The 26,584-nt window shown below is 44.4% G+C and overlaps 1 protein-coding gene and 1 long non-coding RNA gene across 4 annotated transcripts in view; one reads left to right on the top strand and one right to left on the bottom strand.

The window, feature by feature from the left end:
• The window catches only part of NUP210 (nucleoporin 210), a 61,764-nt gene extending 38,518 nt beyond the window's left edge, over nt 1-23,246 (bottom strand). The window contains exons 1-11 of the mRNA XM_017834881.1: nt 23,104-23,246; nt 14,348-14,478; nt 13,473-13,604; nt 10,549-10,645; nt 7,893-8,043; nt 6,130-6,262; nt 5,212-5,370; nt 4,676-4,744; nt 4,268-4,374; nt 2,803-2,943; nt 1,488-1,625 (exon numbers count right to left, since the gene is read on the bottom strand). Coding sequence (XP_017690370.1) covers nt 1,488-1,625; nt 2,803-2,943; nt 4,268-4,374; nt 4,676-4,744; nt 5,212-5,370; nt 6,130-6,262; nt 7,893-8,043; nt 10,549-10,645; nt 13,473-13,604; nt 14,348-14,478; nt 23,104-23,246 — 1,401 coding nt within the window. The remainder of the gene's footprint in view (nt 1-1,487; nt 1,626-2,802; nt 2,944-4,267; nt 4,375-4,675; nt 4,745-5,211; nt 5,371-6,129; nt 6,263-7,892; nt 8,044-10,548; nt 10,646-13,472; nt 13,605-14,347; nt 14,479-23,103) is intronic.
• Nucleotides 23,247-23,375: 129 nt separating this feature from the next.
• Nucleotides 23,376-26,584, top strand: part of LOC108507198 — a 16,552-nt gene continuing 13,343 nt past the window's right edge. For 2 of the 3 annotated variants that reach the window (XR_001878031.1, XR_001878030.1), the window contains exons 1-3: nt 23,376-23,591; nt 24,325-24,569; nt 25,994-26,133. This is a non-coding gene — a long non-coding RNA (uncharacterized LOC108507198). Of the gene's footprint in view, nt 23,592-24,324; nt 24,570-25,993; nt 26,172-26,584 lie in introns of those variants that run through there. The other variant, XR_001878028.1, reaches the window with a different exon arrangement.

Here is a 26,584-nt window from a genome sequence, read left to right as displayed (position 1 = left end):
AGTTCCTACAAGTACCAACTAACTGAAATGTTGGAAGAAAAAGGTTCCCATGTTTTTAATGAAAAAACCCACAGTAAAGTAAGAATACTGACACAATTACTACAGTGCCAGGAAGGAATGTTCTCTGGTGAGATGCTTCATTACATATGCAAGGTAAAGTGAGATAAGAATAGAACTGTGAATGAGGTGGGAAACAAAAAAACATTTACTTTCCCTTACTGGGAAAACTCCACCAGAATTATGATGAAGTACTGAAAATGCATATTTGTACTAAGAATTTTTACCACACTCTGCTGGCGTGGTTGGGAATAGCAAGTACAGAGGTGGCACTAAACTCAGTGGAGTTACCTTGGGATTTAACTGGGGAATGCAGCTTTATCCCTCTGAGATTGACTCTCTTCACAGAATCACAGAATCATTAAGGTTGGAAAAAGACGTTTAAGATCATCAAGTCCAACCACCATGTTCACCATTAAATTGTGTCCTCAACTGCCACATGCAAACATGTTTTGAACACTTCCAGTGACTCCACCACTGCCTGGGCAGCCTGTGCCAATGCCTGACAACCCTTTCCATGAAGAAGTTTTCTCTCATATCCAATCTAAGCCTCTCCAGGCACAACTTGAGGCCATTTCCTCTCGTCCTGTCACTTGTTACCTGGGAGAAGAGCCTGACACCACGTGTGTCACTGCCTCTTTCTGGATACTGTTTACTCAAGGACAGACCCAAAAGTCAGCACTACTTCTTGCTACCAGGGAGAGGCAGGAACTGTGCATCAAACACCTGAGTGCAGGGTTTGGGCATCACTGACCTGGGATAAGAGTCTGGTTGGGAAAGCACAATGTTCTTTCCCTTAGTTAGACTGGAGACACGGGATACTGGGAGACAAGCCATTTGGTTCATGAAGCATATGGAACAACTGACAGCTTGGGAGCAGAGACACACACATAAGAAACATATGGAAAAAGTCCCTTCTGCAAATGCAACTGAGGCCTTTGCCTCCCTAGAACTTTTTATTAGGAGTATGAGGGGTGTGGTGAGTGAAGGATACTGACGTCCAAGGTTGACAGAGTGCTGCAAATTCACCTTGTCATGCCCTTTTTGCAGTCACTTCCCACTCCAATTCATACTTCCAACCCTTTCCAGCAAATGACAGCCTCTAATTATTGCTGTGAAGCTTTGTACCCAGGATGTTTCCTGTAATTCCAAACCACTCCATGTACATTTGTGCAGTGCATACATGAGGGGAGAAAGGGAAGGAAAGACAAGAGGTGAAAGTCAGTAGGGGTTTTGTATTTGTTGGTTTCTTGGTGCTTTCTTTAAACTACACATTCATTCCTGTACCTAACATCCCATTAAATTCCTCCAAATACATTTTCGGATATCCCTGTGCCCGGATTATCCAAAGTCCACTCTGTAAGTGGTTTCAGGCCTCACTGTGCCTGCCTGAGCAGTACTCCCTGCAGTTGGATAGTTCTCTGTCATACCTGGATGGTGTACTGGTAGACTCCTGCTTTTGGCTGCCAAGGAAATGTCAGGATACTGGGCGACAGAACTATGGGAACATAGATTTCCACATCCTGCTGGTTCCGCACCGGAACTGGTAACGTGTGAACCCCTCCATCCTGCCAAAGGCAAGAGCACAGCATTACAGACGGCACCACAGGGCTTCCTACACTCCATGGTTAGTCCTCACGTACAGACAAGTTGTTGGAAACATCTCAGGAGAGAAAGGAACACTCCTGAGGGTCACTCGTGAACCGTGTTACGTGTGAGCAAACAGTCAGCTCCTGGCAGCACGGAGTGCTACTGGATTCAATGAGGATCATTGCCATGGAGAAACAGGTGCCCTCGTTAATTTAAAAGGCAAACAGCAAGGAGAGGGACACTCTTTCACTACTATTTTGAGACTGTGTCTGGGGAACCAATCTGGAGACTCAACACCTGTCTTTACTCCTTGCTTGTTCCACTCTGAGCACAAAGTTCAGCCCAAAAGACCCACTGCTCACCCCCAGTCACTGGCCTTCACAGCTCTGCTGTCACTGCAATGCCACCACCTCTGGCACAACACACTCTTACTGCAGCTCTGAAGGAAAACTTTGGCAGCTCCCACTGGATCCCATTCCACTCAAAAGCACCTCTCTGACACAGAGAATGACCTGGCTTCTCACATACAAATCCTACTCCAGGAACCACTGAAATGATTTCACAGCAAATGGGTTGAAGTGCTGAAGTTTCAAGCAAAACAAGTCACTTGCACACCACGTGCCCTAGTTAGCCACACATTCAGCAGAAAGTTAATCAATATTAATTGGAAGAAATGTGCAGGCTGATACATTTGGTAGATTTTCATTCCAGCATTTAACATCACTTACCAAATAATAGCAAACTCCCCCAGTGTGAGTGAGTGCAGAGCAAGGCCAGGGTCTGACACTGGTGATCTACCACAACAAAGTGTACAAGCCCTCAGCCTGAGAGGCCTTTGCCCCAGCCCAAAGGAATGGGCTGTGCCTGCACGAGGACCTGCCACGAGAGAAGAGGTCAGTGCTGTGCACCACGGCCTGAACAGGCGCTTGGCACACGCCTGGGACCAAAATCCCACTCCTTATCTACACAAATCCTCTGCTGACTCAATTGAGTTTTCCTCAAGTACAGATTTTAGAATTTGGTTCTCAAACTGTTCAAACAAAGCAGCTCAGACTACGCAGTTCTGGGGTTTTCTTTCCCTGGGAGGTCACTCCTGCACAGCTGAATGAATTTTCGGCCCGGCAGTAAAGCAGGAAAGCTTTGCTCAGGACGTACCTGATCGACTACTGCAGTCAGGGCAGCATCAATGCTGGTCTGCCCCTCCTTGACTGCCTTCACATAATGATATGATCCATTCAGAGATGACTGCAGCACCTCAAAGTACTCCTTGGACAGCTCAGCATCAATTCTGATGTTCTAAAACCAGAACATTAAACAGAGATCGCCACAGGTAAATGACAGTAAAACCGGACAGACAGCCATAAACACAGAGCAAATCAATAACAAATCAATGAGAAAACTATTGTTGAACAACACAGTTCAAACACATCTTGCTGAAACAGATTGCAATTTTTCCCTATGGAAGTTTCAGTCTCTCAGTAAGGTTTTACCTTTTAGACACAGCATTCACTCCACAGAAAGTTTCCCTTTTTATATTACCAGCAACATGGAATTTAACGTGAAACGTACCAATATTTCTACCAATAATTTATATATTACAATAATTTCTTAATTTTGCCATTCTTAAACAAAAAAGAACAAACACACTGCCTCAACAGCACACTGAGCCCAAGCTGAAACCCAGATCTGTAGCTCAAGAAGCAATTATGTGCAAATAAAATATCATTCCCATATCTTCCATATTCTGAAAAGCAATAACTTAATTTTATCAAATATTTAATAATTTATCAATATTTCTAAATTTTATTAGATTTTGTTATTATTTTGATGTTTTATTGATGAATTTTATTTCATATTTACATAAATTTTATACAATAAATGATATAAGAACATACATTATATATACTATATAAATATATAGTATATATGTTATTATTATATATTATATAACATATAAAATATATATAAAATATATATTTTTAAATTTAATAATATATAATGATATATATTATATATTTTACATATTATATATGTTGTTATATATAATATGTTATTATTTTGATGTTTTATTGATGAATTTTATTTCATATTTATTTAAATGATATATAATAAATTATATAAGATATGTAATATATAATATATAACTATTATATTAAATATATACTTTTATATAATTTATTTATTAATTTTTATAAAATACTTTAAAATTTAAAAATATCAAATTTTATTACTTTTTTCTTCTTGCAAATGAACCATTTAAATTTTGTTTTCTCTGTGTGGTTTTTAAGAACTATGTATAGATTTGGTACCTAGTATGTGAAATTTAGGAAGAAATTCTTCCCTGTGAGGGTGGTTGGACATCCAAACCTGAAATTCATTGTCCAGTTTTTTCCAGTTCTCTCTACAGCACTTAGGACTCCAATGGTTTCACATGAATCACCCAGAGTGCTTTATTTTAAAAAGGCAGCAGCAACAAAACAAAGGGAAAAAAGGAAAAGGCAAGAAACAACACTCTTTGCACTGTCCTACCTCAGTGGAAATAGGAAACCACTCAACTAATTTCAAAGCAAGTCAGGATTCGGGAGACAGACACTGAGAATACATAAACATTTCAACTTACATCAGACAAATACACCTTATTGCTTGATTTATCATACACATCGATTGTAATTTCATAGAGCCTGCCCGTTTCCAGGACCCATCTGTCACCTGGGTGAACTGTAAATCCTACAAAACAGGAGAGATTGAACAGCACACACCAACAGCCTCTTTCCCTAATGGATAAAAGCATTTGGCTTCTGGTGCCCACACTCTGCAGATGAACATTCATTATTTAAAGCTGCTGAATACAGAGATAAAAGAAAATACGTATTTAGTACTAAACCTATTTCACATTCAGCTACTTTTATGAATAAAATTACTTTTCTATGAAAAGTAACACGAGGAATGGAAGAGCGTATATACACCATGAAAACCACAAAAGCAAGGCAAGAAATTATATTAAACAATCAAGAAAATCAATACCAACCTAAATACCCAGGATTTACCACATAGATAGTGCTGTTGGGCAGCCTGGACACCCCCTGCATGTGGATACCTGGAGTCTTAGTAAAGGAACACAAAAGTTTAGTGAAAAGTCAAGATCAGCTTATTCTTGGGGCTCCTTGTGCCTCTTTGGCCACTTGGAGCTAATTTTAAATTGGGAATAAATGTTATCCCCACTTCCCTGCATGGCACTGAGCATTCTGGAGAGATTTCACTAGAGAACATTGTGCTTGAAATACAAAAATGGAATAAAGCCCCCTCACATTTCCACAGTGACTGAGGGGAACAGACCTGACTTAACTGATCTTTTGCCAACCCAATTTCTTAGAGCATCCAAGGCATCTGACAGCTCTGCTGAGACTGAATTCCCAGCAGAGCTGTTTCCCATGGCTCCACCAGCGCTCCTGATTTTCAGGGCTCCTGGTACAAGTGGGGATAATGTTTTTGTGTTGCAAAGGGTGGCAAGTTTGTCCCCTGCCAGGATGCTGTGGGTGGCAAGGCATCCCGAAGGAAGGATACTCTTGTGCACCAGGAGCAGGTTGGTGTGGCCCTGCTGCAATGCAGTGACAGTGGATGTTGCCCGGTCCAAGCTGGCAACGGGTCGGGCCGGATCTCCCTCGGGATCCAGGATGTGGTTCTGGAGCTGCAGCTCATACTGCTCTGATGGCATCGCTATTTCTGCATGGAGAACAAGACAGCACGGGAAACAAGAAAAGCGTGTCAGTGCCTGGCTGCTGCTAATTATTGCTGATTATTTTCTATTGATGCTGAGTGCACACATTAAATCCGCATTTTTAACGTCCTGTAGAAACAGCATTTCTGTCATTGTATCAACACATACACAACAAGATGAGCTTCCTGCCAGACTTCAGTGTCTTTGAAACTGCAATTTCCAACTAATGTCAGCTCACTATTTAGACCTAACATCCAAGTAATTTCCAGCTTCACAAGAAAGAAGGAAAAAAAAAAGGGGGAAAAAAAGAAAGAGAAGAAAGGAAAAAAAAATAAATAAGTTAAGCCATTACACTTTTAAATGGGCATAAAGCCAACCAACCCACCCTTATAGAGGCTCTGCTTTGTGGAGCAAATCTATTTGCCAGTAAAACATTTTCTCTTAGAAAAGTTACTAATCTGAATTTAACTAAGAAAGTCATTCAGATTCTCAGTGACTGTGAAATAAATGAGTACATCTAAAATGCCAGTGTTGGCTCCTATTCTGAGTTACCCTCACCTTCACATCCTCCATAAATCTGCAAGAGTATATTCTTTATAGTCCCAATTTTTTGACAGAAAGAACTAAACAGCTGTATCATTGTGTGCCTTAGGAAAACAGTATTAAATATTAACAAAGTAGTTTAAATACAATTAAAAATTTCTCAGCGCTTAATAATTCACACAAAGCATTAAAAAATAAAAATAAGAGAGAACAGAACCAACCTGTGATCTTCCCTTGCCTCATTTTCTGAACTCTGTACTGAATTGATGTTCCTACCAGCAGATAAATGTCATATACTGGATTTAAAAGGATGTTTTCCAAAATAAGCAATCTGACTTCTGCAGGATGTACATCCTATCGATGGAGGGAAAAGAAAAAACCAAAAAGTAAGCACATTTAGAGCAGCTCATTTGAAGCAGACCATGCAGCAGGAACTTAGAATCTAGAAGTGAAAAATATCACTTGCTGCAATTGGCTCTTTATTTTCACCTCCAATTTTGTCACAACAGGGCAATGCAAGGGACAGTGAATGGCACAGAGACCTGCTCTGTGCACACTGTGAAGGATAAGGAAAAAAAATCGAGTCTCTGTGAAGATCATTTTGGTTCTGTTTTCCAGAGAATACAGAAAAACTTGAGACAGATGCTCAGTGATCACTCAGCCAGAAATTCATCTTCCCCACTGTAAAACATGGTACCTCCAGGCAGCACATCCATTAGAACTGCACTGAGGAATCCACATCCAACTCACTGGTCTATTAAATTAGGAATACAACAGATAATTGTATAAATTCTATTACAGCTGTTTGAGGGATGTTCACTGAAAACGTGCAGTCTGGCAGCAGGGGGAGATTTAAAGGAACTACTAAACCAGAAAGAGAAAAAAATTACAAACACAACAATATTATTTCACTTTCACTCACAGTATCAGCTCAAAAATAATTGAGAAATATAAATATTAAACCAGAAAACTAAGCAAGCTACAAGCATTCAAACCCCCAAAAGTCAGTGATATCATGTAGAGCAAGCACATGCATTCAGCACAATTAGGCAGAGCTGTAACAAAACCACAATTCTTAACAGGCACTACAATTTGTGTCCCCTGACTAGTGTCACATACACGTAGACAATATTTTTGTGGAACACCTTCTACAGGTATGGGTCAGATAAGCCAAGGCAATTCTACTTTCAGCAGAAACATGAAGTACAACCCGTGGTAGCAGAAATCTGTCAAACCAGACCTGCAGACACGAGATGAAGTTCCAGAGAAGGATTTTTAAGGACCAGTGTTAAGCTGACAGTAGCACAATGCCAGGTACTTCTGGAAGCCACAAAAACTCTCTCAGGTGTTTGTAAATTCTGTTACGGGCAAAACCAACTCTGTCTGCAGAGCTAAATGAAAAACTCGTCACCAGAAGTTGTACAGAAAGAACCATCCCGGGTCTCCAGAGCCGCTGGGAAGAGCAGCCAGCACTGCACTGAACACCCTGGTGGCACTGACATTCCCTTCCCTGGAAACCAGAACCTCAGGAGGCAGAACTGGGGACCAGAAAGTGTTCACAGGACGGAAATAAAGGTATATTCAACAGAGCAATCCTTGTTCTAGTCATTTATTTACTGAGAAAAAGAACAGAAGTGTTGTAGTTGAGTCTTTTTTAAAAGTGTAAAGGGCCAAATGCTATGATTCTAGTTACACATATAGTATGAATATCAGGAAAAATAAAATTGTGCAGAGGCATTTGGAGTGTGTTTCTCTGCCACAGGGCCTTCTGTCAGATGTTTAGAAATGATTTCTGGCACATGCACCAAACTCCAGCCCTTTCTGGGTGATGTGGGCTACAGAGTCAATCCACTGTGGCAGAGATGCAGCACTGAGATCCACAATGCAGATCCACAAACATTGCAGGGCAAACTCAGAGAGTTACTGCAACACTGGACTGTGAGATTAAATAATAAAAAATTCAGGATGAACACAAGTTCCTTACCTTATAGACACTTTCCTGTAGTCTTGCTTTTAATTTAGAACTCCCTGTTTTCATTCCAGACACCAGAATGGTATCTCCTTGCTTGGCAACTTTTTCCATCTCTAATATATAGGAAGGTGGGATGTAAGTGGATTCTAGGAACTTGAGGATACTGAAAAGTGAACCAAAAAGTGAGCAGAGAATTGTTAAATGATCTTTGTAAACCAACAGAGAACCCAGCATCTATTCCCAGCTACTTCCATTTTTAAGCAAATTTAAGATGTCTGCCTGGGACCAGATATCCAAATTTTCCTCATTCTTGAGATATCTGCAGCTCATTTCTGTGACTGATAAAAGCCTGTCTGAAGCTGCTTGTGGGCTTTCAAGAGCTATCAGAAGACTGCACATGTTGTCTACAATGACCCCTCCAGATGGTACAGTAGGTGTAGACTGCAGAAACTATAGGTTATTGTGGAACAACTGATATGAGAAATTCAAAGGTTATATTTATAAAAGTAAGAGCTTAACAAACCCAGAACATAACTTTGACCCCCATGGAGAAAGCAGGATGCATTTAATCCATGACTATGGAAATGGTCTACCAGTAGAATACTTGTCAGAAATTTCAACGAGATGTGACAACAGGGAGGGAAGGGATTTGCCATGAACAGGTAAATGACAGGACAGCAAGGAAAGAGCACCATGTCTTCCAGGTTGCCAGTTCCCGTGTGCACATCATGTACTTGGCTTTATGTGACCTTCACACCAAAGGCAGTAAAGTCATATGGAGAACAGACACAGATTTTAACATATTTGTGACAGTTTATCATTTATTTTGCAACAGAACATTGCTATGTTATCATAGCTATGCTAAGAGTAGAGCACAGATCAATATTAGTTTGGTTAAACCACATCTCTATCAAATACTTCAGTGAAACTAAAAGCTCCTATGGACCAGGACTTGGATCCCCAGTGGGAGCCATTCCCTCTGGCTCTCTCACATCTGCAGCTTCAGGAATATCATGGGCTTAACAGGCTTTCCCCAGGTAAAGCTCTGGGTTTGTTTCTCCAAGGCTGCAAAACTGGACTCTGTGTTTACCCACAAGCAAAGAGTCTTGTTTGCTACCCCCACCCCAATTCTAGTGTGTTTGGAACACAGGTTTGAGGGTGGAAGTTCACTCCAACCACTCTGCTCGCTCTCAGAACTGGTTTCCCCACATGCTGCTCACACAATCATTATATGAACACAAAGCCAGTTTCTGTAAAGGATTTCCTACATTACTTCACGTCCCTCAATTTACCTACATTTTGCTCTTTTCTGAAGACACTGAAGCCTCTGGTGCATGAGTGTGAGTCTATTCCAAAGGAAGTTTTGACTCGACCTGTACTCAACAAGCGTCTGTGTTTGGTGAGAAAAACCCATGTTTCATGTGTTTGCAGTCTGGTAAATTCACATGGATCAGGGACACATTTTTTCTACCAGCATTCATGTTGAGCAAAGTCAAGATTCACCAGGACATAAAATATGATGAATATTAACATATTGCTGCTAAGTAACACACCCTGCTGTGCTGACACCAGTTGGTGACAGCGCAAAGACAGAACTCCTGGAGTCCAAACTGGAAATATCCCACTGAGGCACTGCTAAGCAGCCTTCAATCCTGATTGGCTTAATAAAGGGGGACACTCACATTTCTCTTTGAAACCACTGAAGAACAGAACAATGAAGTCATCACTGTAAAACTAAATAGTCAATATGCCTAATAAAATAATAACTGAAAAACCCCATCACCAAAACAGACACCACAGATGGTCTGGTGTCAAATGTAGGAATGAAAACAGACTTTAAAAAAAGTAATCATAGAGTCTGGATTCTATTCCTATCCCTGCCACAGGTGAGTTTTCTGACTTTGGGGCATGAACTCCACCTCCATTAAATGGAGGCAATATTTCCATATTAAACAGAAATGCTGAAAAACACTCACATTAGTGAGCTGTAAAGATCTTTGGACAGAAGTTCCCCCAAAACACAGCACTTTAAACTCCAGTGAACTTGGTCTGTGGGTCAGTACAGATGATGAACCAAGCACCAGGGCTTATTTATCAAGCAAGTGCTTTGTACTCACTGCTGTGTCTGAAAGACAATCCACTGAACACCTTCACTGAACACCTTTCATTCAATTATTCCACTTGGCCCTGGGAGCTGTATCTGGCTCACAGGCAGGCACCTGCTCCATGCCAATTTAAAGTTTAGCTACTTTCAGAACTACTTCAACACCAGGACTAAGTGTTGACTGACACCTGTAACTCTTCAAGTTCGGAGAGCTCCTTTCTGAAACCTCTCTTTTCCTTAAAAAAAAAAAAACAAAACTGCTGAAATTCTGAGATAAGTCTTACTGCTAACTCTTCCTTTTGCACAAGATGTTTCAGCAAGATCAACAACTGCATCTATTTATTTCTAACTGTTCCATTAGAGCTACCAGAGCTGCTCATGAACACTGTCAGTTAAATAACACAGGGAGAGATTTGGCACTGCTAAAAAAACCAACCTGAAACAACTGACTCTTAAGCACTATTATTTTAGGCCTCAGCTCAGTAAGCTGCCTGGACGTGGGGAAATGTTTATACACCCCAAACCGACAGAGCTGAAGTTCAGAGGGCAGTGGAACGTCCTTACCGTAAGGCACTGTGGGAGTCTGAGAACCCTCCAGCCTCTGGGTCCTTCACTATGGTCCAGTCAAACACCAGCCCTGCCAACGTGCTGAACGTGTTCCCTGCAAATCAAACACTGGCATTAACACAAAACCATGGAACAAGCAGAGAGGCTTCCTGGGACATACACCATGACTTATTCCCCTAGGAAATTTCTCAATCTTACCCCTACAAGAAGAGCCACTGGTATTTAGTTAAAAACCACAATCCAATTGTGTCTTTTCACCTTTTGCAACACCACATTCCAGTGGACGCTTTCCACAAAGCCCACAAAGAGGTAAGTGCAGGTGTGCCCACCTCCCCTCCACCTGCCAGCCCCTAAGGCACAAACCACCTTTCCCCTCTGGCCACAAAGGCCTTATTGTTTCTCGGATGTTAGCAAGATATATAAAAAATCCTGCTAAACAACCTTTCATTTTGAAACATGCAGATCTGAGACACCATTTGGGTAACTTGATTTCACAGCACCAATGAACTGCAAATGTCCTTTTGGTTATGAGCACAACCATGACTTATCCACAGCAGTTGGTCTTCACTCCAAGAGCTCAGACTGAGCACCTTCTTTCCATAAAATGCGAGCTACTAGAACTTGAGAAATTTAAATGTTAAGAAGGAACAGAAGGGAATAAACAGGCTGAAAACAAAGGTTTAACACAATCACATTCAAGCATAAGGAGCTGCTAATCTGAAGGATCTTTCAATCTTCAAGATGAATCTTGCTGCGAACTGCAGTGTCCACTGGCACAAATAAATACAGAACACAAATCCCAATATTGACCATATTTTAAAATATATTTTCATTTGTATGACTCCCTTTGACATTCAAATTTATATTACTAAAGAAAGAACCAATGCAAATCTATCACTTAATTCTTATGCTTAGAAGTCATGCCATTTTTAAGCCACCAGTCAACACAATGCACAGCCTATGTTATTTCTCCCATTTCTACACAACTTCCTGCAAAGAGTTCCAAATCCCAAAGAGCCAGGAATTTAGACACAAAACTCCAAACACACAAGGCAAGAGAAATAAAACTGATTGAAACTCAATTATTTAACATGCATTCAAGTCTAACTTTAATGATGCATGTTTTAGCCAGACAAATACAAACACACATTTTTAATTCTTTCTCGTTTAACTCACCTCTAGTTAAGTCATAATAAAATAACTTGAGCAAAAGTTCAGCACATAAAAGAAAACAACATGACTTTTTCCCCCCTCTACATTCTACACTTAATTTGGCCAAAGTTCTCCATGATCATCTTCCTCTCTTGCATTAACAATCTTTGAAAAGTAGCATTTGAGGACTGAGTTTGTCTTTGGAGTGGCTTATTAAAAACATGCACAAAAACCAATTTGCATTAATCTAACTGAGAAAAAAATACACCTTAAGAAAAATAATTAGAATATATTTATTTAAAAAAATTACTGGAATATATATATATATAAATATACCTATACATGTGGAAGAAAATAAGGAAAAAAACTATTCCTGAACATATATTGATATTCACAGGAGCAGAACCATCAACATTAACGAGTGGTCTGACCCACACCAGATTAAAATGTAATAACTGCCATCAGCCCCAAACAAATCCTCCTTGGCACATCCCCAGGGTCTAATTAAGGACTTTACATCGTGGGGAAAAGGCCATGTCCCTGCACCATGGATACCCAAACAGCTCACACACAGCATCCTCTCCCTCCCTCTCACTCAGGCTGCACTAACAGCCCTGACACCTGTTCTTTGTGCAAGTTTTCAGCAAACCTAAGTACATTTGCTGCCAATATTCATTGAGCTGGAGAATTATTTTATATTGATTTTTTAACCTTCTAAATATTTTTTAAAAAGATTCAGAAGTGCCTTATTCTAGAGTCTCTTTTCCTGAATAATTATATTCTTCAGTAAACTCGCTGCTGCTTTTGAATGTTTTTATTTTAAAGTGTGCCCAGAAAGTCCACTGAGAATCCAGTATTTCCAAAGGTCTCCCAAGGACAGATCCCCAGGTTACTTGGGTCAAAAGGAACTGATTTTGTGAGCCCCTAAACTTAGATTGGGAAATTTAGTCCTTGTAACCCACACCTTGTTTCAGCCATGCAGATGAAACACTCCCGTGGGTTCCGAGCCACTGCTGCTCTTCAGACTCTGCCCTGAGCAGCTTCCAAGGCAAACCTCCCACAGAGCACACCTGAGAGTCTGCACAAACACCAAGCCAAGAACCCGCTGCTACACACAGGATAAACCCCAAATTTACCTTTCATTATTACCATATCACCACACTTCACCTGCCATTCCTGCGTCACGAACAGTGTAGGATGGGCTCAGTAAGTACCCAACACAAACAATTCAACCTTCTGCTTTCAGCCCAGCAGTTGTCCTAAAAATCACTTGCTTTGTGTGTCATGTGTGCATAAAAATTCATTGTTGAAACCTGAGCATGAAATTTGTACCAGGTCATGGTTCTTCTTCTGAAGACAGTATGAAAAGCAAGAAAATTCTGCTCCAGTTAAATAATTATGCCTTCAGTCCAAAGGCACTGACTCTTATGAGTCTAAATGGTACTTCCCAAAAGTGAGTTTTTGCAGTAATTAAGGGATAGTAATTAAGCAATAGGTGGTTGATCTTCAACATCATCTCTGAACCTGCTGTTTGATGGCTGATGGGGCTCAGATAAAATGTCCTCTTGCAAAATTCTTTAGACTACTGCAGCTCAAAAGAAAAAAAGAAAAAAGAACAGACCACTTCCCGGTGTATTTTGCAGAGAACTCCCTTTAAATTACTCCACTTGGCTTCAGTCAATCAGCTGTGTCACAAATACAACCAGTGCACACATCAGACAATTACACCTTTCAACAGAGATTTAATCTCCCACCACCACATCTCTTACCTTCCGAATCCAAAGCCAGAATTTTGAGCTGCAGGGGGGAATCCTCAAGGTAGAGCTCTCTCGTTGTGGACACAATTTGGATGCCATGAATTAGATCAACTATGGCATCACAGCGAAGCACTTGCCCAGTCCCTGCAAGAGACGGCAGAGAGCCCCTGAGATCCCAGCACTGCACGTGCTCCCCGAGGGCACCACCAAGGCAAGAGGCACCTCCCGTTCAGGCAGTGACACCAACCCCACACTGAAGGAACTGAAACTGTGTCATGGCCTTGAGGATGAAACTCGGTGCAATGGGGGCTAAGAAAGCAAGAACAGCAGCTCCCTTAAATCTTCAGAAGCTCTGATTTCCATCTCCACCACCACTTCCAGGTGGTGTCTCTCAGGACACAGGCAGGGTTTGTGCAGTGCTCAGACCTGGTTCATGGCCCAGAGAGCTTAATGACTTTTACCCACAGACCATCAACCCCCATCAACTCCTTCACTGCGTGACTGCAAGGCACTAATTGACTGTCTGGTTCTGTCTGTCCCTATAAAATCTAACCAGGTACATTTTTGACAGACACTGTCACACATGAAAGGCAATGTCCAGCTTTTGAAATGCAAAACGTCTGAGTTTGCATTACCAATTTTCAGTATATTGCATATTTCAGTCACCCCCTCTATTTTATTTTTTTTACGAATTACTCTTCTCCTGGATGTAACATTAATACCATTAACAGTTATCTGAGGCCCTTAACGAACAGAAGTTAAAACCTACACCCACAGAAAGTCTAAAATGACTGGGCACATGAAGGGAAGTTTCTCGTTTGTGCCGTTCCTGGAGGGCAGCAGGACGCCCAGCAGCAAGTGGTGCAGTTACAGCCGTCAGGACTCACCCGTATCCTCGGCGAAGATGATGCTGGTGAGCCGGGTGGGCTGCGAGGACCGTGCCTGCACCAGCGCCCGCTGCGAACACTCGTCCTGGCCCAGGGGCTCCACACTCGCCACCTCCGGCCGGCTGGAGGACCTGCAGGGATGGCGGGTCAGTCACTGCTGCACGGCAACCAGGGGCTGGCTGGAAACCCCCGCAACAATCCACACGGGGCATGTTCCACGGGCAGGACCCCACTGTGGCAGGAGCTGGATGGCAACAGCTCCTCCAGGACTCCAGCAAACGTGAGGCTGAGAAGGGGAGAGCCCAGGGCAGAGACCCCAGACAAACACAGCCCTCCCTGCACCACAGCAAGTTCACCCCTGAACGCAATTCAGTCGGCCCAGACCTGCACCCAGCTACTGAACACAGCTGCAGAGCCTGACTGCTGGCCAGCTCCGAGGTGTGGAACAAGTACAAACACACACTGTACTGAAGGGAAGGTACAAGACTTGTAGCTAAAGCTCCATTCACCACCTGTAACTGCATTTTCAAAACAAGTTTGAATCAACGTTCTGAAAAAACTGGAAGCCTTCCCCAATGATAGAACATCACAATTACACGTTTGCTATGGCCAGGGGCTCTGAAAACAAGAAATATTTTTTTTAATCAAGAAATTAAAAAAAAAGATTTAGTCTGTTTAGCAGAAGGATGTAACACTGTGTTTTAAAATTTGCCAAGTACCTTCTTCTACCTCAATGTTCTGAAGTTTGCAAGTAAAAGTTTGTTGTTGAACCTCCTGAGAATTTTGTTGTCTCTCCTGCACAGTGCCCAGAGTGAATCAAACCATCTTCCCCTAAACCCACTGAGCTGTCTGGGGCACTACAATGTGGAGTCCAGCTCTTGCTACTGTGTGCCAAAAATGTCAAGGAAAAGAACATTTTAGAGTTATCAAAAACTAAGCCTCTTGAAATTAGAGCAGCAATATGCATCTGAGGGCTAAATGCAGAGCAAGTGAGATACCCGAGCAGGCCATGCCCCTTGCAACTGTCTACAGAACGTTCCCCTGTGCCTGGGACGAGCTGGCACTCAACATGTTGGACAGTTGGGTGCACTGGGCTGAGCTGGGACTGGCCCTGTGTCAGAACTGGGTCCACATGCCTCTCACAGCCCCTGCTCATGGCCAGCCTGGAACTGTGCAGGGGGAGCAGAGCCAGCACCCCCGAGCTGCTGAGGAGTCCAGAGCCCCAAATAGCCCTGGTTGTGTGCCCGGGGATCCAGTGTGTGCCCGGGGATCCAGTGTATGCTCGGGGATCCAGTGTATGCTCGGGGATCTGGTGTATGCTCGGGGATCCGGTGTGTGCTCAGGGATCCTGTGTGCTCGGTGATCCAGTGTGTGCCCAGGGATCTAGTGTGTGCCCGGGGATCCGGTGTGTGCCCGGGGATCCGGTGTGTGCCCGGGGATCCGGTGTGTGCCCGGGGATCCGGTGTGTGCCCGGGGATCCAGTGTGTGCTCGGGGATCCAGTGTATGCTCGGGGATCCGGTGTGTGCTCAGGGATCCGGTGTGTGCTCGGGGATCCAGTGTGTGCCCAGGAGTCCTGGGTGTGCTCAGGGATCCTGTGTGCTCAGGGATCCTGGGTGTGCCCAGGGATCCTGTGTGCTCAGGGATCCTGTGTGCTCAGGGATCCTGTGTGCTCAGGGATCCTGAGTGTGCTCAGGGGTTCTGGGTGTGCTCAGGGGTTCTGGGTGTGCTCAGGGGTTCTGGGTGTGCTCAGGGATCCTGTGTCCTCAGGGATCCTGAGTATGCTCAGGGATGCAGGGTCACAGCTCTCACAAGGGCCCTTTGAGGGATTCAAACAATGAAAGGTAGCACTGACTGTGACGAAGCTGTTGGGGAATTGCTCTCCCTCCGATGAAAACACTGCACTCTCTGGTAAATGCAATCCAAATCGGGCACTGGGTCCCCTCCTGGGAAAGATGGGAAGCTGAATTGGTTTAGACTTTTCTTCTGGAGGATGTTCAAAAGTGTCTACCTGGGAAAAATCGTGCAGGAGGAATCCAGCAAGGAGCAGGATGGAGTTCCAAGCAAACAGCAGTGCCGTACATGCCTGGGGCCCAGACACGGGTTTCACCTACTTCTCTTTCTGGCAGAACCAACCAACCACACCAGTGAAGAAATACATTTCTTGTTAACTAAAACTGTATCCATTAACAAAATAACACATCCCAACACCTCCAGTTATGGGGGAGTTCACAGCTGCAGCCCAGGTGAGCACGGACCAATCTCCTTGTAGCAACTGGAATGAAACTGCAAATCCTGCTTCCAACCTTAAGCTCCCAACAACGTTTTGCTTACATAAAGGGCAGTTTTAAAGGATTTTAAAACAACAGTAGCAACCGCTGACCCAGAAATTTCACAGTATTTTATCTGATCCAGGAAAAACAGCCCACAGCGGTATGCAATGAGCAATTTAAACACCAATTAGAAGCTTAAACCTGAAAAATGTTCGTTATATTCTATTCTATATACCTAAGCATAGTATACAGATATGTGCCTATTTTTTATAGTAGGGTTTACACTGTTTCTAAAATAACATGATGTTCTATATTATTAGCATACTTCACTCTATAGAGATTAAAAGTGAACAATTACTTATTTTCCTGTAGCTTTTCATGCAGCCATAAAACAGTTTTCCAACATTTAGCAAGCTTCTTTAAACAACATTAGCATTCACAACCAGTAAGGCTTTTCCTGTACTTGGCTGGATAGCTTTTGAATCTGAGCACGTGGATCTGACTTATTTTGCATGCAGGTATTTTTCAATAAGTATTATAAGTATGGAATTGACTTTTATTTAGCTCTTTACATTGCTTAATATTCTCTGCCATTCGATTTTCTGTTATTGAGGGTTTTGCATTCTTACAGTCTGGAACTGTTTGTGTTTACAACACAACAGGGGTTTCACTGTGGTTTGTATTTGTTCTTTTAATATCTGGCTATGAATTGTAATAAAAAACCACTGCAGTTTGCACTAATAGCAGTGTTGTAAAGCTGAATCCAATTACAGGATACTTTTCAGATTAGAAAAAGGGAGAAGCAAAGATCAACAAAAATTAAATTTTAACTGCAAACTTACATGCACTCCACAATTACAAAAGAACTCCAAGCTTTTACAACTGAATGCCAATTAACTCTTAGTTGTCACTGCAGAAGTGAACCTGAGATTAGACACTACTTGGCCTCTCAGAGTACTTTAAAATAGGAGGTAGAATATCAGCTGGATTCCTTCTTTTAATAAAAATTTTACTGAAATAGGCCTTTCTGAGGCTTGGTTTACTATGGATTTACATTTAAAAACAATCTGTATGGCTCCTGCTTTTTACACCAGGGCATATGTGATTTACACATCTGATGAGCCCTCTATCATTCAGCAATATCCAGAGCACATTCCGGTTTGGATGCAGGGCCAAGCACAGAAAGGAGAAGGTACTAATCAAACAGGCTGGATACTCCAGTGGCACTACTCTGGGATCACTGCTGTGTCCTGGATGGGCAAGAAAAAGAAACCTTGGCTTTAACTGACAAAGACTCTTCCAATGACAGCAGCTCTTCAGCAGCACGTCAGGGTGTGAGATTGAGAGCTGGGCCTGTCAGAGGTCAAAATTAGATCCCGAGCAGCCAGCAATGGGAAGCATTTCTGGCACCAGCTCTGGATCCCATGCCAGCCTCTGCAAGAAAGAGCAAGGCAGGGAGGAAGCACTAGAAAAAAGAGTGAGGAGGTGAGGGGGAAAAAAGCTGACAAAAGTCCCAGTATTTCTTTCCCTCAAATAAACCCCTCCTTGCTGAGGAGTCAGTGACACTTGCAGAGAGGCTGCCACTCCTCTCACTGGTTTCTGTTCCACTCATGGTTTCCATCCCCCTTCCCCACCCCCAGACACAGAACCCTGTGCCAAGATTGTATCTACAGATCTCCCCAAACCCATGCCTGCATTTTTTAATCAACTCTTCTATAATACCACATGTCAATACCTCCCTAGATTATGCTTAATTTATTTATCAGCTGGTTCAAAGATCAGGCACCTGATACTGTTTCCCTCCCTAGCACTTCTCTGCTGATTTTTACTGCTCCAGATTTTATATTGTTCTACCAGCTTTTCACACTCAACTCAACTGACTGAATCAGCAAAAATCCACCTATGTGGAGCTGCACCAGGACTGTCAATGACTTTGATCTTCTAGAATTTGTATTAGATATATGGGCAGATATGTAGCCAGAAGGAAACTGAATAGTAAAAGTTTCCAGGAGCTTGGCAAGATTGGATTGACCAATACACCAGGAACCTCATTTCTAGTCACTCTTGGGACTAACAGAAAAATGAAAAGTGACACAAGAGGCAAAAGAGCATTTGGGCAACAGTAGTTGTATGATAAAAAACAGATTCCCAGAGAATCAAGGATATGGGAACTGAACCCATTCCAAAGAAAAGGCAGAAAGGGAGCCTGGCAGAGTTCCCTCCACTCTTCAGGATTTTTAACAGCCCACTGGCAGATTATGTCTCTATTGTTCACTCAATCCTCTCCTAGGATGTTTCTTACTGTACTGGGAAAATAAAAAGCAGCAAGAAAAAAAAATTAGAATCCTCCATCCAGTTCTGCTTTAAAAGCAAAAGGAAACATCACACAGCACAGAGTGAGCCAAGGATGGAGCTTCTGCTCCTGGGATTTTACACTGGCGATCAGCTGACATGCCCATTAACTTCAAAGGAAGCAGAGTTAAGCCAGTGCTGATAGTTCCCAAAATCCAACACAGATGCCCAACTGAAACTTGGACATTTTGTCAAATCAACTGGTGCCCAAAGTCATTTTACCATAAGTGCTTCTTTTCACCACATTTCTAGGTGCATGAAGGAAAACAGCTTGCACACCAATGATAGTCACCTTCCAGCTAGGAGAATGCAATAAATAAAGCTCAGTCTACACAAGTTGTTCTGAAATAAACTTAGCCTGATTGCAAATTAGAAAACTAAAAAATGGCATTTACTGCCAAACACATATGTCCCATTTTGCATTATTTCAAATTATCCACTCTGTTGAAACTTCTCACGTGTGCCATTACTAAGATGAGACCTGCACCCAGACAGAGTGAGTCTTAAAACATTTCATGGGTGCCCAGCAACGAAAGCAGGTAACTCACAAACCACCACCACAACTGCCAGAGATGGGACTATTGGTCTCACGGCAAAACAGACCTCAACGAACAGCACTACTGACACACGTTTTTAAAACACATAAGCCACTGCATACATCTCACGGAGCAGTAAGATCAATTTACAAGCCAGTGTCAAAAACATGACAAGACAAGGAGCTGGACAATGAGCTCTGCCAGCTGTGTGTTGGGTTTGTGCTCTCTGGAAGGACCTGTGCATCACACAGCTCAACCACCACTCCTGGATCTCTCCCTCCAGCACTGCCCGTGCTCCTCTCCTCAACCAGGCTGATGTAACCGAGTCAGTGAGGGCTTCAGTAGCACACCTTTTATTTAAGGTGGCGATTAACTCCTCCTCGCTATACTGGCAACAAACAGCAGTGGTCAGGGCCATTATCACCTGTGAACAGCCTCCTACAGCTCTAACCTCACACAGCAAAACCTCTCCCTTCAACGGTTCAAACCAATCAGTTGAATGTCTCAAAGCCAACTCCTGAAACCGAGACCTTCCACCGGCTCTCATCACGCATCTCAATTCTACATTATATGAAATTTTGTTACAGACATGTAAACATATCTGTAATTTCTGCTATAAATACCCAGCCATGCTGTGTACCTCGGGGGAAAATGTTTATTTGTTTTTCGTGTCTTCCCCTCCTCCAAAGGCAGGTATCAAGGAGAGAATTCTGCTGCTGAATTCATTCTTCCAGGTGTAATTTCTGGATTAAGGTAATTAACAGATAAATACAGACGTAATTTAAATGCTAAATATATCCACACACACTGTGTTTTATCCCTGAAGATAGTACCATGTACAATATTTACAGATGGAAACACTGTATGCTTTGAAAACAAAGCTTTTCCAAAAAATAATTTGAACGTAAAGACAACCCAAACTCCAGAAGGCACGAGCATCTTGAAAATCAGAAAATACTTTAGAGCCACGCTTGTAACTTTATCATTGCTCCCAATCTGCTGGGATGGTGATAGAACTTGACCGTTTCCCCTTTGAATCACTGGAATTCTCAGAGACTGCTACAATCACTTTGAAAATCTCCTGCTTTCAGAGGAAAACTTGAAGGTCACAACGTGCCATAGACTGATTTTCACGAAACTGGACACTCAGATATGAATTCTGAATGTCTGAGATGAGTAATGCAGGCCCTCAAACAGTGTTTGTTGAAGTCAGATGCTGCTGCACAAAACCAGCTTTCATTGGTACCTCTAAACTCGCAATCAACGGTATAACACAACCTCAGTCCCCTCTCCAGACACAAAGGGCCTGAATCTTCCCATTTCCATTCCAAAGCCCTGGTTTCATGCACACAAACCCACCCATCATTTTGAAAATATGAGGAAAGTAACTACTTCTGAAGCCATTACATGTGGGACTTCCTCACTTCTTCAGTTTAACAGCCCCCCTCCGGTAACAGCTCTTCCTGACAGCTCTAACAGGAAGGCACAGCAACCTTGTCAGCAAATGCTGTGGAGCCGCCTGTCCCTCCAAGTCACTGCCTTCCAAACCCCCCCAGCTCAGGGCCTGCAGGGGCAAGGATGTGGAGGGAAACAGAGCCCCAGATGCAACCTGAGCACCTCCCGAGCTCTGAGCTCTGCTGCTGCTGCTGCTCAGTCACACAGAGCTCCTGCTTCCGAGCGAGCGTTTGCTGAGCACACGTTGAGTTTTACCACCCACATCCTGCCAGGCTCTGCAAAGCAGAAGTGAATAAATGCACATTAACAACTCTGGCACAGAAAATGACGGCACACAGAGAATGAGCTCGGTATAGTTTCCACAATTCTCGACCAAAATTAATCTTTGAAGAGCAGAGGGAGAGGATGGAAAAGGATGTTGAAGCTCGTCTGTGTGAAGGATACGAGCCATTGCTGGCACCTGGCACCAGTCTAACACGCGCTGACAGTGCCACAAATCACCCTCATTAGCAATACAAATATGCATTAGATACAAATGTGGACCAAATCTGGTATTTCCCTAGAATACAGTCATTTCGCTTTTCATCTGCATATTTCAGTGAGATTTGCAAAGGTGTTCTGACAGCTGGATAGTGCCTGGCACATGTGGGAATGGCTGCAGCCAGCCCAGCATCACCCAGCACCTCGCTGGCAAACCAGCACAGACAGTCCACACTTCTGAGATCTTATTAGTGCTTGAAGAGTTTGTTTTTTGGCTTTATACAATGTACTTCACAACATAAACCAAATCTTTTTAGAGACTCAGTTGTCTTTAAAGATTAGAGTAAGGAAAAAGAAAAAACCCACACTTATGAGAGTTTCAGTAAAATGGTCCATTAAAAATTAAATTCCAGCTCATTTAGTAACTTCCATTCAGTCGACTTTTGGATAAAATTTATTACTGCTCTTACACACAAGCACCCTCAACTATGTAAAATGTCACAGAGCAAAGGTTTGTACCCAGCTTAGAGAAGCACAGGACCACCAAGCAAATAAACTGAGTGAAAACATAGCCCTGGAAGATGTATTTCAGTAACTGCCAGCCACGAAAACAACTGAAAACTGCTACATGCATCCATCTGGCACATATGGAAGTATCATCCTAAACTTATCCCTACTGCCACTTTTTCAGGTGGCTGCCTCCTGCTCATTACTGATCCAAATTACCATTCTGAGGAGGAAGGACAAGGAGTTGGCAACACTTGTCTAACATGAAGACTGACATGAAGTTTCTAAACTGGCACATGCTGTGGGATCTGCCTTTGGCCCCCTCGCTCAGCACCACCACGGCCTTCCCCTGCGCGAGGCAGGACAGGCGCTCCCAGCCAGAACTTCCTGGAGTACATCCCACGTGCGCGGCACCACAAGAACACCGGGAGAGCTTTCATCTTTTCAAACTTGACTTTGTTGTTCCCAGGTGATGGATGTGCTCAGGGTGTTTGTTACCTACACTGAGAGCAGCACTGAGAGACTCCCAGCTTAGCTCCGACTCCTTTATGTCCATACGCAGGGCTCCAAGCGGTCAGACCTTCACTCCTGACCACAGCGAGGGAAGGGCATCTCCTCACCAGCAGCACACGGGTCCTGGGAGCTGTCCCCACACACACGGGGATGCACGTGTGGGGTGGCACAGCGGGTGTGGGAGGCAGCAGGATGGGCACATGGGCTGTGTGTGGAGGCAGGGTGGGCACGGTACATGGGGAGGCAAGTGTGTGTGGGGTACAGGAGAAGCAGGGGGGTGTGTGGGACAGCAGAAGCAGGGGTGTGTGTGGGCGCACACGGTGTGAGGCGCAGGCCGGGCACGGAGCCATGGCGGGAAGCTCCCCCACAGCAGGGACCTTCCGTCAGGGCCCGGCCTCCACACACTGCCCCTCTGCAGCGGGTTTAACCCCCACTGCACAAAAAACAGCCTTTCCCCTCAGGGGTTATCCCATGTCCGCTCCCACACTGCTGGGCCCCCCAAACCCGGCCGCAGAGCTGTGAGCACGGGGAGGGAGGGCCCGGCTCCCCCGGGAGCCCTCAGGCCCCGCCGCGGGCTGAGGAGCCGCCGCAGGTGCCTGCGGGGGGGAGAGGCGGACAAAGGGCGGCGGCACCTGCACTCACCATCGGTAGCAACCCTCGCTGGCCTGCAGCGTGAAGTTGACGCGGGTGCCGCGCGTGAAGGGGAGCAGCACCTTGGGGGTGTTGAGCTTGGAGCAGGCGGCGAGGTGCAGCAGCAGCAGCAGCGGCAGCGCGGGGGGAGCCATGGGCGCGCCGGCAGCTCCGCGCGGGGCACGGAGGCCGCGGCTCGGCCGGGCAGGGCGGCCCCGAGCGGGGCAGGGCCCGCCCGCCCCGCGCCCTCCGCCCCCCGGGCCGCCCGCCCGCCCGCCCGCCGCGGGGCAGCGCCGGGGCGCCAACGCCGAGGGGCTGTTCTTTTAAAAAACCCTCCTTTTCTCCGGGCTGAACCCAAAGCCTTCTTTTCTCCGGGCTGAACAATCCCACCTCTCAGCCTTTCCGCGTACGAGAGGTGCTCCAGCCCTCTAATCATCTTCGTTGCCCTTAGTTCTTGTTTGTAAGAAGTATCACTGTTTCTGTATCCTTACACCCTTCAGGTAATACTTACTTTCCTGTACTTTTTGTGTCCTAGGCAGAAAAAATTCGTAGTCAGACCAAAGTGCAGCAAAAGGCGAGGAGGTGGCGATGGGGAGGTTGGCGGGACGCGGGCCCTGCAGAGCAGTGGGCACCACCAACAGCCCTGCTCTGAGGCTGCTGGAGCTCTGCGGGGCACGGAAAGGAGCTACATTTCATCAGCCAGGCTGACTGAGCTTGACCTTTCCCTCTGCATTGCTCAGAAGCGTGGTGGAACTGCATGGGAAGCAGGACAATTAGGAAGAAGAAGAAAAGGGAGGGAAGTTTTAACCATCACTGACAAATCCATAATAATTCGTTAAAAGCCTGGAATGGAATTTTGTGGATCACAGCTCTTTAATTTTTTTGCTCTGTCTTTTAAAATCATACTGCAAAATGTATATTTTACGTTCTGGTGGTGATTGGGCTTTGTAGTGGATGGTACTGTACAGTACCTTAGTGTGCGGTACAGATATACTGTACAGTTCAATTTGTTACGGATGTGTTTGCTGAACACTGACAGGAACTGCTGACTTATGCAGGTAGAAACCTCATTCAGTAGGATGGAATTTCTGTGAGCTTTATAATTTGCGTTTTTAGAAACTTTGAACACACCTGAAACTATTCTCAAAAGACCATTATATTTTGTAAGTCCAAAGTCAGGCTGGTAGGGCAATCTTAATTTGTCCTTGTTCATATGTATCCTCTTTTCAACAGACGTTTAACGGTGTGAGCTTTTCAGCATTCCTGGTGAATTACACATTCTGGGAATTAATCAAAGCTATTTAGTGAATGAAGTTATTGCGTGGAGGATCTGCCTGTCCTTACCTGTGACAGAGGGATGGTACATATATACAGGAGGAGAATGGATTTCAGGAAGGGCATGAGCGTCTCGGAGTAAAAATAATTAAATTCTGCCGAGATCAGCTGCTGTCCAGGGACACCACCCAGGTCTAATTCAGGTAGTACAGAAGTTAACCAGCTCTCATCTGTTCTAAGCAATTTAGGAATTTTATTTGCCTAAGAGCATTTTTTTCCACTGTTTATTCAACTAGTGTTTTATCAATACCTCAGCAACGACTGTGTGCTGCTGGACAGTTCACTTCTCCCTGCAGCTCCTGTGTGTATATTACTGATTTTCTGACTGCATATCCTGAAATTGTGTGGTCTGATTTAGAGAAGACCTGAACTTTGCAGCTGCAATTTAAGTCAGTGGGAGCTGGGCCCAGGAAGATGTATAGTATTAGAAGCTCTGCCAAATCAAGCCCTTACATCTCCCCAAAATACAGAGGGTTTGGTTTTTTTCTTCACATTTTTGTTCAATCCATTTGTAGCCTTTCTTCATAGGCATGTTATGAAGATAAATTCAGTAAATCTGGGATTATTAGGGAGGTACATGATAAAATAGCCCGTGACACAATCAGTACAATGTGTCTACACTTAGTATAATTACCACTGAGTAGGTAAGAGGTAGATAGTACCTTCCATCCTGTGCTGTGAATGAGGGGAGAAAATATCTTTATCCCAGTACTAAGACCCACCTGCCTCAGGGGAGCTGCAGGGGCACCAACAAGGAGGTGCTGCTTTTTAAAAAACCTTTTCTCAAGGCTAAACACCCCCAGCACCTTATGGGACTCTTGCTCCAGATCTTTTCCTGGACACGCTCAATGTCTATCTTGTGAGGGGCCCAAAATGGAATCCAGAATTCGAGGAGTGGCTTCACTAAAGCCCAGTAGAGGGGGACAGGCACTGCCCTCATCTTGCTGGCCACATTATTTTTGATACAAGCTTTCTTGGCCACCTGGGCACACTGCTGGCCAGGTACGCACACATGCTAACAGCTAAGCTAAGCAGCAGTTCATTTGTTATCAGTCACAGCATGGCTTGGGTTGGAAGGGACCTTAAAGTTCATCCAGTGCCACCCCCTGCCATGGGCAGGGACACCTTCCACTAGCCCAGGTTGCTCCAAGCCCCATCCAGCCTGGCCTTGGACACTTCCAGGGATGGGGCAGCCACAGCTTCTCTGGGCAACCTGTGCCAGGGCCTCCCCACCCTCACAGGGAAGGATTTCTTCCTAATCTCTACTCTAAAGGTGCCCTCTGTCAGTGTGAAGCCATTGCCCTTGTTTTGTCACTCCATGACCTTGTAAATAGTCTCACTGTTGCTTGTAGGCTCCCCTCATGGACTCGAAGGCCACAATTAGGTCACCCCAGTGTTCTGTTCTCCAGGCCGAACAATCACGATTCTCAGCCTGTCCTTGTATGAGAAGGGTTCCAGCCCTTTAACCATCTTGATGGTCCTTGGTTCTTGGTTATAAAAGTATAAATTTGCTATATCCTTATACCCTTCAACTAATAGTTCTTTATGTGCGCTCTTTGTGTCCTAGAGAAAAAATAGTCAGACTGAAGCACAGCAAAAGGTGAAGAAGTTGCGATGAGGAACTTGGTGGTACATGAACTCTGCAAACCAGCTGGACACGACAAACAGCCTTGGTCTGAGGGCACGTGTGGGGTACAGGAGAAGCAGGTGTGTGTTGGGGGGGTACAGGAGAAGCAGGTGTGTGTGTGGGACATGAGAAGCAGGTGTGTGTGTGGGGTACAGGAGAAGCAGGGGGGTGTGTGGGGTACAGGAGAAGCAGGTGTGTGTGTGGGATACAGGAGAAGCAGGTGTGTGTGTGGGGTACAGGAGAAGCAGGTGTGTGTGTGGGGTACAGGAGAAGCAGGTGTGTGTGTGGGGTACAGGAGAAGCAGGGGTGTGTGTGTGGGACAGGAGAAGCAGGGGTGTGTGGGACAAGAGAAGCAGGTGGGTGTGTGGGACAGGAGAAGCAGGGGTGTGTGTGTGGGACAGGAGAAGCAGGGGTGTGTGGGACAAGAGAAGCAGGTGGGTGTGTGGGACAGGAGAAGCAGGGGTGTGTGTGTGGGACAGGAGAAGCAGGGGTGTGTGGGACAAGAGAAGCAGGTGGGTGTGTGGGACAGGA

The sequence above is a fragment of the Lepidothrix coronata genome, unplaced genomic scaffold (genome assembly GCF_001604755.1).
Source record: "Lepidothrix coronata isolate B3197 unplaced genomic scaffold, Lepidothrix_coronata-1.0 Scaffold244, whole genome shotgun sequence".
NCBI lineage: Eukaryota > Metazoa > Chordata > Aves > Passeriformes > Pipridae > Lepidothrix > Lepidothrix coronata.
Note: the sequence above shows the minus strand (reverse complement) of the source record. Positions and strands in the feature narration are given on the sequence as shown.